At 33.6% G+C, this 12,730-nt stretch overlaps 1 protein-coding gene across 1 annotated transcript; it reads left to right on the top strand.

The window, feature by feature from the left end:
- The first annotated feature begins 8,994 nt into the window (after nucleotides 1-8,994).
- On the top strand, nucleotides 8,995-11,282 carry LOC138319911 (uncharacterized). Its single transcript, XM_069263027.1, has 3 exons — nucleotides 8,995-9,234; nucleotides 10,019-10,195; nucleotides 10,728-11,282. The coding sequence occupies exons 1-3, from the start codon at nucleotides 9,000-9,002 to the stop codon at nucleotides 10,949-10,951; spliced, it is 636 nt and encodes a 211-aa protein (XP_069119128.1). The 5' UTR covers nucleotides 8,995-8,999; the 3' UTR covers nucleotides 10,952-11,282.
- Nucleotides 11,283-12,730: the final 1,448 nt, after the last annotated feature.

Genomic DNA, 12,730 nt, shown 5'->3' with positions numbered 1-12,730 from the left:
CCGATTAAAAATATATGTCAGTGTTGTATGTTGTTGCAATTTCCTGAAATTAATCTCTAGTGAAAGATTGTTCTTCGTATCGTAGCCACGCCCACGCAGCTATCCCAACCAATCATAGCGGAAATTACTTACTTCTATTGTATTATTGCTGTATCGGCTCGCTCACCTATCACGGTAGCTACTGAGCCGCGACATCAGTTGATGGGTCACGGCCGATACCAACACTTGCTGGATTTTGTCAGTAATCCGTCTCCATACATATAACAATAGGACAGTACTAGTTATTCCTACTAATATACTAAGAGTTATCTGTGCTAATTATAAGGTGCTTTCTTAGGAAAAATGAAGGGGTGCAGGGATTGGGTAAAGAAACATTTATTTTTCAACCATACAAAACCAGAGATTTGATCAGAAGTAAAACTATCACGTGTTTGAGTATATAACCAATATACCAATCAAGATAAGATTGATTTTGAGATTAACAGAAAAGTAGTATTAAAAAACATGTGTATTTATATCTACTTGAAACAGTTCAAACGACTAATACAATTTTGAACTGTATCAAAAATATTTACATTATACTGATAGGGCATATTAGGGTTACCATAGAGTAAAGTGTGAACATTATAGTCATGGCGTAGGTTTCTTAAACATATCATCTTTGCTTGTTGGTGATTTGGACAATATAGAAGGAAATACTTCTGAAGTTTCGTCAGATTGGTATTGCGATGATACAGATGAGAGTTCAGAGAACTGCAATGCATTCTAAGACGGGAGTGCTGAATCTGACCATGTCTTGTTTTACAATGATAAAAGTAGGGATGGACAGTTGGGATACAGTATTAAGGAAGTTTCTGAGATAGGTTTATATGGATTAATTTTTATAATGTCTGGAAGCGAGCTTCATAAGGAAGTAAGGAATCTTTGTAAAGGTAAGTACGGCATGGAAGTCGACAAAAAGCATCGGCTCCCCTTGTGCTATATGAGTATATATTATGATAACGAAGAAGATTTGGCAATAAAGTAGTGTGTTAAGTGAACGATTAAATATATGTTGTAATGGGTACCTAAAGACATCGGCCGCTTCCCTAATTAGACGAGGGCTTATCATGTCTGGACGAGCTGCTTTATTGGAGTTAAGCTATTTACGATTTTCCACCATTCTCTAGCATTACTACTAACATTATCGTTTAACCTGTTGCAAGGTTTGTCAAAATAATTAGATTTTGATTTACGAATGGCACATAGTTCTTAAATTTCTGAATTTGGCCCAATCGTATCCATTTACAGATTGTTTTGCCTTGCGATGAAAATATTTTCTCTTACGTGTTAATTTTCTTACATTGTTAGTTGGCCATACAGGAGAATTATTTCCAAACGGTGATAGTTTTAAAAGGTACATGTTTACATGTTTTGGCTGTATTGATTTTTTGTTGTTGATCTCTACTTTTGTCTTGATCTTTATCATCTAAAATAGTGGCACTTTATGGTAGTCTTTCTAGTCATCGTAATTGCCATGATTTTAGAGCCAAATGTTACGTTTGAAGCATCTTTGGGAAGATTTATATATGTTTTACCACCAGGAATGAGACAATGATATCTCAAAGGTTGATCAAGAAAGCTCTCGCCGACATGACATTTATTAATTAATGATGGCTCACTTGAGCAAACTATGTCAAGGAGAGAGGAAGAGGTTTCAGTAAAGAAGATAGAACCGGCTATACACTGTGTCAGGTTGTAAGTAGTTAAGATGTTTTAAGATGTAATGAGGTATTTTTTTACTAAGAGGTTTGCATTAAAGTCGCCGGTATTTTTTATTATATTATATATTCCAGTGTTGAATGCGAGTTCAATGTGTTCCCAAAAGATAGATTTTCGAGATATATTTAGTTGCAACAAAACGCATTCGACTGAAGGTAATTCGAGGTCGGATCTACGTTCACATGATAAGTTATAACTTACTTACATTTACAGACACTCCTCCTTGATGCCTGTTTGGTCTACAGTAGCGATCTTGGGGTGAAAAACCAGGAAAATCCATATTAGAAGTAGAATCAACAGGACTAAGCCATATCTCGGTAAATGATAAATATCAAGATTGTATAATTCACTGTAGAGGACTTCGTATTTCTGATTTATACTCTGTACATTGAGGTGAACAAAACTGTATTTTGCTTTATTGAACAATATTGTGAAGTCGGGAAAAAAATGTAGAAAAGGAAGATAGGTTAGATTCAGACTTTGCAGGTCCAGGATTGCATTCAATATCACCACTGAGAAGGAGTACTAATTGAACAAGTAATATATATATACAGCTGATATGCATGTGTTAGAGGATAGAGATAATATGACAAGTGATAATATAAGATGGATAGAAAAATGAAGTCGGCACACGTGGACCAGAATATTTTCGAAGTCTTCATACAAATGACCAGTAATTGGAAGAGTACTATAGATATGCACGTGGTAATAGTAGTGGGGTGCGACACTTTTCGAAATGTACGATATTTTCATTCGTGTCAAGGTCCTGTTTGTATTTTGTTGAGATTGTTAACATATACGGTAAAACAATGCAGTTACTACGAATATCAGCAAGTACGGACTCGGTCATGTAAATAATGTATACCTTTGGTGATTTAGATACTGCAGTTTTATTTCTCAGCAACCAACAGCTGTATTATTTAACAACTATAGATGATTTAAGCTTCAAAGCGTCTGAGAGCTCTGATGCTTGCTTACAAAATCCCATTTGAGTGTTATAAGATGTAAATACAGAACACAGGGTACATATATATACAGTCGAATCAATATTGCCGACACATAAAACATGGAATTGCTTAGAAACCATAAGATTTCAATAATGAATACGTTTTTGTAATAGTCTGTTTATTATATTCCTGGTCGGAATGTTAAAGGTCGATACCAACAATAGCTTTTGTAATTAGATTCTCTGTAACAAAGGAGTCCTATTCGAAAGGAAGTTACATTTACACATGAATGTATGCTACATGAATAGTGTCTATTCTGAAAGAAGATATTTATTTCATATAAGATATTGATTTCAGTTGCAAGTAATGAAATAAATTAGAAATATAATATCTAAGTGCATGTAAGTCATCAGTTATTTCATAAACTTGTACCATATACTGGTAGCTGAAATTAAATTGGGTTTGTATTTAATTAAATTTAATTAGAAATTACTAATGATTGGGATCAGTAAACAGACGTACATGTACCCCTTATGTGTTTCTCCATGGCGTGTAACAGAATCATAGATCACAGTAAACAGACGTACCCCTGATATGTTTCTCGTTGGTTTTAAAGTAACACAATTAGATTTCACACTAGTCAGACGTACACGTTATGTGATTCTCTGTGGAAGTAAAAGAAACGTATATCAAAGTAAACTGACGTACCCATGATGTGTTTCTCTGTGGCGAGTAACAAAATCACATATCACATTCAACAGGTGTTCACTGATGTATTTTCCATGACAAGTTATAGAATTATAGCTCACAGTAAACAGACGTAGTCCGATGTGTTTTTGTGGAGAGTAACAGAATCATAGATTCCAGTAAACAGACGTACCCCTGATGTGTTTCTCTGACGTAAGTAACATAATTATCTCAGTAAACAGATGTAATCATGATTCGTTTCTTGTGGTGAGTAACAGAATCACACATCAAAGATTATAGACCAGAGAGATACTTCTGATGTGTTTCTCTGTGGCTAGTAACAGACTTGTAGATCACAGTAAACAGACGTACCCCCGATGTGATAATATGTGGCGAGTAACAGAATAATAGATCACAGTTAACAGACGTACCCCCGATGTGGTACTCTGTGGCGAGAAACAGAATTTAGGTAACAGTAAACATACGTCCCTATGATGTGTTTCTCCTTGGCGAGAGAGTAACAAAATTATAGATCACAGTAAACAGACGTACACCTGATGCGTTTCTCAGTGGGAAGAAGCAGAATCTTTGATCACAGTAAACAGTCGTACCTCTGATGTGTTTCTCTGTGGCAAGTAACATAATCATAGATCACATTTAACAGACGTACCCCGGATATGGTACTTTGTGGCGAGTTACAGAATTATGTATTACTGTAAACAGACGTACCCCTGATGTGTTTTTATCGCCAGTAACAGAATCATAGAGCACAGTAAAGAGACGTATCCCTGATGTGATTCTCTGTGACGAGTATCAGAACTATATATCATAGAAACCAAACGTATACATGGTGTGTTTCTCTGACGCAAGTAAAAAAAACAAAGATTTAAGTAAACAGACGTACCCCTGATATGTTTCTCGTTGGCGAGTAACAGAATCATAGATCCCAGCAAACAGACGAACACATGATGTGTTTTTCTAACGCAAGTAACAGAATCATAGATCTCAGTAAACAGACGTAATCCTGATGTTTTTCATGTGTTGGATAACAGAATCATACATCAAAGATTATAGACCAGAGAGATACTTCTGATGAGTTTTTCTAGGGCGAGTAAGAGAATCATAGATTACTGTAAACAGGCGTACCCATGATGTGTTTCTCTGTGGCGAGTAACATAATTATAGATCACAGTAAACAGACGAACACCCTGATGTGTCTCTGTGTAGCGAGAGAGTTAAGGAATCATAGATCACAGTTAACAGACGTACACCTGATCTGTTTCTCTGTGGCGAGTAACAGAATCATAGATCACACTTAATAGAGGTATCCCCTGATGTGTTTCTGTGTAGCGAGAGAGTTAAGGAATCATAGATCACAGTTAACAGACGTTCACATGATCTGTTTTTCTTTAGCGAGTAACAGAATCATAAATTACAGTAAACAGACGTACCCCTGATGCGTTTCTCTGTTGCGAGAAACAGAATCATTGATCACAGTTAACAGATGTACCTTTGATCTGTTTCTCTGTAGCGAGAAACAGAAAAATAGATATTAATAAACAGACGCACCCCTGATGTGTTTCTATGTAGTATAGAAATAGCATCATTGATCACAGTAAACAGATGTACACCTGATCTGCTTTTCTTAGCGAGTAACAAAATACTACATCACAACACAAGGATCGGTTCACAGACCACATAACGTAAGTAGGAGCATTATCACGTTATGGTTTTATAACATCAAACTAACGAGATATATTTAGTGAAAGATAGTGTTTAGTGTTTAATAACTGCATCAATTTAATTACTTTATAAACCTGGTCGCTGTCTTATTGATTATTTATTATTAATTTATTGATTATGTACATTATCTATACATATATCAGCAGACATTAGGTATCTTGTTTAAAGATACAGAACGACACCGGGATAATAAACTGAATTGCCGGCGTCGATATAAAGACTTTGTGACGGTAAGTCATCGTAATGTGATTTGGTGAACATATTAATAGTTTTTGTAACTTCTTTGAACCTTAATTTTAAATTTCATTCACTTGCATTTTAACTTAGACTAACTATCATGCTTTCACTTGATAATTTTCAAAGGCCCCATCTACTTTTCGGAGTAAAACTTTAAAGGTTTCTTTGACAACATATTTAAATACCAACGGTAGGAATTTATACTGATGGCCTTAATATGAGGTTAAGGTCGGGACTCTAGCTGGGGGTCATCGTGCATCCCCCCCTCAACCTTAAACGTACCAGGTGTTTTTTCAGTACCATGAGGCATAGGCATCTTGTTTAAAGATTATGTACAGAGGCAATTAAAACTTGACACGGGCGATAATTATAACTGAATTGCCGACGTCGATATAAAGACTTTGTGACGGTAAGTCATCGTAATGTGATTTGGTGAACATATTGATAGTTTGGTAATATTTATTTGTACCCTAACTTTGTTTGCTTGTTAACTAGACTACATTACAGTGTATCGACAAAGCCGCGTGTGCTGATCATGATTAAGAAGAAGCTTCAATTGATACTTTTTTTAATATTTATCTAACAGCATTCTTTGATGAGGATGAAACAATTTTCTGTAAATTACTTAAATGAATGAATATTCTTCAGATTAATTTCTGAATTTCTTATGTTTCAGCAAATCTATATTTCTGAGTGTCAATGATCTTTAATGTAGCATATCGTGTTACATTTACACTAGTGAAGCGCTGAAATCCGACTTAATGTGTCGTTTAAGTGTTACTTTTTTCAATTTGATGGAATATTTCTATATAGGCCATTGACGTCATCCCTTGGTGATAGTTCAGACTAAATGTTTTTTATAGGTATTTGCATATGTTAGCCAATGTAGTAGACTACAATTAAATATTTTCTCTTGTGAATATTTTTACCTTCAATAGGAAGTTTAAAATTGGCAGCGTACTAACCAGACGTGATGTTACTTGCATGAGACTAGCCAAGCTACTGTAATCATATTTATTTTAGCGGCAATTTTATTTTATCGCTTATCGCACTATCTTTTAAGCTCGAATACAGATATATCGCTACAATTATATTTCTGCTATTGAACCATCGAATTGCGTTATTTCAAATATTTTCGCATTGTCTTAGCTATATCAATATTACAGATAAGCCGAATGGTCATCTTGTTTGTGTATAAATTAACCTGCTGTTAAATTATAAAAAAAAAAATGCTCTCCGAAAAGTGGGTCACAGTATACATGTTGTATCAAATACATATATGAAGGTAAAAATTCTAACGAATAAGACAAAAGACATCGCAATAATGCAATTTTCAGCCTTATGATTCCTGTTGATTACGTGGACACTACGAACGAGAAAATTGATCATTAATATCGTACCGCAAAACATCGGTTTTTTAATTATGTAAAAATACCCCTCCCCTTCCTCAGAGGAAAGCGTTAGACTCATTTTTTTTATAAAACCTCTTAAGACCTTTCCATCCATGAGGATTATTTAATTCTACCATTTCCTGAATTTTAGAAGATTTCTGAAGTTTTAGCCTATTTGACCCCTTTTGGCCCCGGCACTCGCCCCTCAGGAGGTCGGCCGGGACCAATATGGATATGATGGTAAAATGTTAATCTCAACGAGGTTGAGTCATTGCCTATGAAATTGAGCAAAATCTATCATAAATGTGTTATCCCTATATAAACTATAGTAAACTTGACCCCCTCCCCAGGGGCAAAGTGAGACCCAAGGGTCATATAATTCACAGTATTTGTAAAAGACCTTAAGACCTTTCTATCTGTAAAGAGTGTTTGATGCTACCATTTCCAGAATTTCAGATGAAGATTTTTGAAGTGTTAGCCTATTTATCCCCTTTTGACCCAAACCTAAGGCCCCTGGGGGTAAGTCATAGAAAATTTATTTATGGGATTCAATGGCAATCTCATACTAATAATTTTGCTAACATATGACTTATTTCGTATTACAAATGACCAAATAATGCTCAAAAAAGTGTTTTCTCTCTATAAACTATAGTAAACTTAACCCCCTCCCCAGGGGCAAACAAGATATCCGGGGTCCTATAATTTACAATGTTTGTAACGAACCTTAAGACCTTTCTACCAATGAAGAGTATTTGATTCTACCACATCTGTCAGAAGACAAGAAGATTTTTGGAATTTTAGTCAATTTCACCCCTTTTAGCCCCTCCCACAGACCCCTGAGAGGTGGGGACCATATATTTCACAATTTTGATTGGCCTTATGCCTTAGAAGGTTTTTGCAAATTTTCATTGAAATTGAGACAGCAGTTTGGGAGAAGAAATTGAAAATGTCGATCTGAGTTGATAGGAGCACGCTTGGTTCGAGGATTTCACATGCCGAAGTTATAATTATATAAATGATTTCATCGATCTTTTTATCAAAGAATGAATAACATTAGGCGTGGTCTGAACATTAAGTATTCAACAAACTCCATTTTCCATGGATATAAAGTACGTTACTAGACCTTTTCGATTTAATATCGTCCAATCCCATCATGTTGATATAAATGACAGGTATTGATGACATCAGTTTTGTTATGTTTCTTAGTCTACATTTTGAGTCTATCATTTTGAGTCATAATGTATATTCTTGATTCGTGAGTATGAAAATTACGGCGCATATAATTTTGGTTTTTACTTGTTTGTCTTTTTACATTTTTTAATTTCTACCTTCCAATAAATACCAGCCTCTATTATTCCTTAATAAGACATTCTAACAATGGGATTAACATTCCAAAGTCATCAAATATTATAATGGTATTTCAACCGCACAAATCTTCATTCCATCCTTTTTAATACTCATCATTTTCCATTTTCTTTTTATCTTTTGAGATAACAAAATTCAAATATGTAATCTTGTACAATCCTCGGTATGCCCGGGTTTTTTACCCTCGAATAAAATATCTCTATCCTTCATAATTCATAATTTTATAAAAGAGTCTTATCATGTCCTGCAACTTCCGCACAGACTGACCAATAACTACTCCCGGAAAATGCTTTTGTTCCACATTCTTTCAGTTCACATGCAGAAGGATTTTTTTTCTCTCATACCTCGCCGTTTGATAACAACTTTATAATTACCTGGTGTTTTCCGTAGTCATTTTAGATATAAGATCAGATATAACCGCAACTGCAAATCAATTTCCCATACATGAAAAATTGCAAAATATTTCACTCGCAAATCCCATAATTTGCATTCTATATAGTAAAGCCTCATAGTTTATGGAAAAAACTGTTGAAAATACAAGGAGAAAATAATTATTTCGTCTACGCAGTAACAATAGAAATGTGCGTATGTTGCCATGTAATACAGAATACAGCTGTACTATGTTGTATATAAAAAAAAAAAACATGAAATACAGCCTTTATGCGACATGAGTGTATTTTTTATGATAAACCAGTATTACACCAGAAATAAATTGAAGAAATTAACGTTTTACACATGGATATGAGAGAAATTTTAATCACAGTAAAGATAACAGTGGAACTATCTAGGGGAGTCCATTATAATATTTCAATAATATATTTTTATAACGAAAAATTATGTTTAGGTACAACATATCTGGAATGAAGTTATGGTGACAGTGGAAGGATCCAGCTGGACAGAAGATGTCACCATGGTTGGTTTATTATACAGTTCCCCGGTACAGACCAGTACTACGGCCACTCTGGTCATCTGCCTGGCCATCTGTGTTAAACAGAACTCCAAAGCGGCCACTTTCAACACATTAACCAGAACTTGTAATTGTTACAACAGTCTATTTACAGCTACACCAGTAACCGGAAATCGTCTTTGGAAGCGGAAATTTAGTAAGTAAATAATGCAAGTCTATATTTCCCTACGAACAAAATTTATTTCATAACCCGATGAAAATTAAAAACATCACTGCTTTTAATTATAATTAATTCGCCAGACTACATTGTACTTGATAAAATAAAATGCATTTAAATAACGTATAATTATAGATGTATGAAAAAAAAATAGAAAAATCAGAATGTCAGATTTAGTATGAAAATAAAGAAAAAATAATTATATAAGTATAACTTTTAGTCTAAATCAATATCGAAAGACTACAGGTAAATCGTCTTTTTTGCGTTACAGATTCTTACGAAAGTTTGCAAGCAATTATTGTAAACAACGGAATTAAAGACAAGTCATATCGATACTTGAAATCAGCTTTTGAACCTAGCTTCAAAATGAACCCAATTTTAAATATGTTTTTTTCTAAAGTCATATCGTGACGTCATTAAAACGTACATCATTAGACGCTTTAAGATAATGATATCAAAAGAAACGTATGAAATAAGAATGCTACATTATTAACTACATTCAACCAACGAATCATATATTATCATTCAAAAATCAAATTCAAGGAATTCATTTAAATTCATTGATACATAAAAATGTATATTATAATTGATTAAATGTTTACCCTTTGATCTTAAATGTTGAAATGTATTTCAATTATAGAAAAAAAATTAAAACGATCTACACCAATTTAAATGTATATTACAAATAGTTTAATGTTTCACCATTTGGTTTTAAATGATGAAGTGCATTTTAATCATAAAAAAAACTGTTTCCTTTCGTTAGCTCAAGTTGAAGGCTATGTATACAACAGCCAGTTAGATTGGTTCATAAAAGTTGTTAATGACCAATTGATTATACACACGGACGCCGAGACGTTCTGTAACGCTGATGGAGGAAGGCTGGTTGTTTTGGATACAGACGAGAAATTTGCATATGTTACTGGACTGCCAGACATACAGAGTAAGTATTGGTTAGATAGATTTTACATTAATGCATTACCGTTATATTAATATCTGGTATTCTAAATCAATATTTATATCAATCTTCATATAGAGTTTACCTAAGTAATATTGTTTAATAGTGTATATATGGCTAACTACAAACAAGCCATTTATCACAGTACCGGATTATGACAACAAAATGCATAAATAATTACTAAATAATACGGCAGTATCATTGATACGGTTGTCAAGATAGAACAATATAACAATTAATTTTAGATTGGTAACATATATATCATTTATTAGTTTAAAAGTCATCAATAATTCATTTGCTCTACGAAAACGTGGGAACGTAACCTAACTGACAATTCTTTAGCAAATTGTTGTATGAGTTAATGGTTATGTACGTGTGATGTACAAAACAACACAATCGTGATTCTAGAATGTAAACATATCCAAAATAATAGAAGACAATACAAGACTTTTCTGAGGGGCGGTGTTTTATAATAATAAATGTACAATGTCTTTCATGAATTTTCTTGTGATGGCAGTCAGCGAATATTACCACCTTGGAGCTGATGATATTGCAGTTGAGGATACGTTCGTTTGGACAACAGGAGGTGTGGTAAATAGAAACAGACCCCCGTGGCCTGACAATCAGCCTGATAACTATCTCGGTAATCAGAACTGTTTAGCGCTGTTCAATCATCTATTTGACGATGTTTTTTGCAGTGATCATATGAATTTTATTTGTGAATATGTCTTACTTTATTAATTGTTTTATTCGAGAAAATGAATAAGGAAACAGGTACTATGATGCATTGTGTAATAGTACCATATCTTATTATAATTAAATCTTAATGTATCCCTGTCTTATTAGAATTTCACTTTGATGTATTCATGTCTTTCTAGTTATCAACGAAACTCAATGAATGAACGAACGAACGAAGAGGTTAATTGCTAATAGATGTTTCTTTATGCCTTTTCATCCATAGTATTTAGATATAGTGTAAAACGTTTGAATGTTCAATATCTCCACTTTTATTTTGTCTCTGGTGTTGATAGACTGGAATATGTCTATTTCTTAACTTTGTAATGTGCATTGAGGGAGAAACATCATCATTGAAATATGGAGTAACTCATATTGACAAAATTTGAAATCAGTTTCTTAACTTTATGTCCAATTAAGTGTTAAATAAATTAGTATGAAATAGAATGGGACTTTGAGTCTTTATTTTGCGCAAACCGCTGTGTTGCATACCGTAAAAAAACCCATTGAATGTAGAATGTTTTGTGTTTGCGCCATTTCAACTGTGTGGGTAATTTGAAGAACAATGCCCTTCAAAAGCTCTGGTACAGGTGCAATTTTAAAAAATAAACATTAAGTACAGAAATATGTAAATCTTGGTAGTACTGACATCAGTAAATATTATTGATTATCTTTTTTTTTTCCTATCAAACTCATTAATTAGTTTTTGGAGAGATTTCTCAGAGATAAATTGCAAGCAAATTTAAACATATTTAGTATATGGGTTAAGGTGTTACATACACTGCGTGTTCTCTATATGAACTTACTGAAATGAATAGTGTTCATTCCGAAGTGAACAATTAACCAAATGCGTATGAATACATTGATAATACCGACGTCAAAATGACGGTGCCAACATGGATAATAGTCTACTATACAATTTGCTTTCGGTTATAAAACTATTTTTGGTACGAGATACATCATAGTTTGGTGTTCCATTTTCTTCACAAACATGACTCATAACATTTTTCACAATAATATAAATGTTATCGAATATGAACATTTACGTTTAAACTGATTTTGTTTGCTTCAATGAGTTAAAGAAATAAATACCTGTAAGTTTACGAATATTTTAGTCGTCTGCTGCTTGTTGACGTTCGTCAATATCGCAAGATGTCTAGCTCCGATTTCGAAGAGGAAAATATTCTTTACGGAAACTTTAAGGTTTCGGTGGACTACAATTGTGAAGCTATGTCTACAGCATTTTTGTTTTTCAATGGTGTATGAACTGCATTTTGTGACAGATATTTCAAAATGACGCGCTATAAAAAGTTTATTATCTATTAAAGTTTCATTTTGAAAGTCATTCCAAAGTATCATTTAGAAAAAACTAGGTGGGACCAGAATGCTGTTTCATATGCCTCTGGGAAACATACGCAATCTTCCGTCTTCTTTGAAAGTCATTCCAAGTATCATTTAGAAAAAAAAACTAGGTGGGACCAGAATGCTTTTTCATATGCCTCCGAGAAACATACGCAATCTTCCGTAAAATGATGTTCAAAAATTTTAAATCAATATATTAAATTTTAAAATCGTGGTTGAAACTCAGAGAAAGTAATATACCATTCATTGATTATAATTATCGAGTTATTTTTCGAGAGGTCATTTTTGGAAGCAAATACATTAAAATTAATGGAAGTTTCCTTATCTACAATACGTGGGTTGAGTCTGACTTAATCTTCATTAATGATATAATTGGTAATGACGCAATAGATGAATTGAAAATTCATCGACGATTAAAAGAAA

The sequence above is a fragment of the Argopecten irradians genome, chromosome 3, assembly GCF_041381155.1.
Source record: "Argopecten irradians isolate NY chromosome 3, Ai_NY, whole genome shotgun sequence".
NCBI lineage: Eukaryota > Metazoa > Mollusca > Bivalvia > Pectinida > Pectinidae > Argopecten > Argopecten irradians.
This window is presented reverse-complemented; position numbering and strand designations above follow the sequence as displayed.

Excerpts from the sequence above, each read along its gene's own strand:
- LOC138319911 (XM_069263027.1), top strand. The coding sequence starts at position 9,000 with ATGGTGACAGTGGAAGGATCCAGCTGGACAGAAGATGTCACCATGGTT. Across the intron at positions 9,235-10,018 it reads TCTTTGGAAGCGGAAATTTA|CTCAAGTTGAAGGCTATGTA; the intron begins GTAAGTAAATAA and ends TCCTTTCGTTAG. Across the intron at positions 10,196-10,727 it reads TGGACTGCCAGACATACAGA|TCAGCGAATATTACCACCTT; the intron begins GTAAGTATTGGT and ends TTGTGATGGCAG.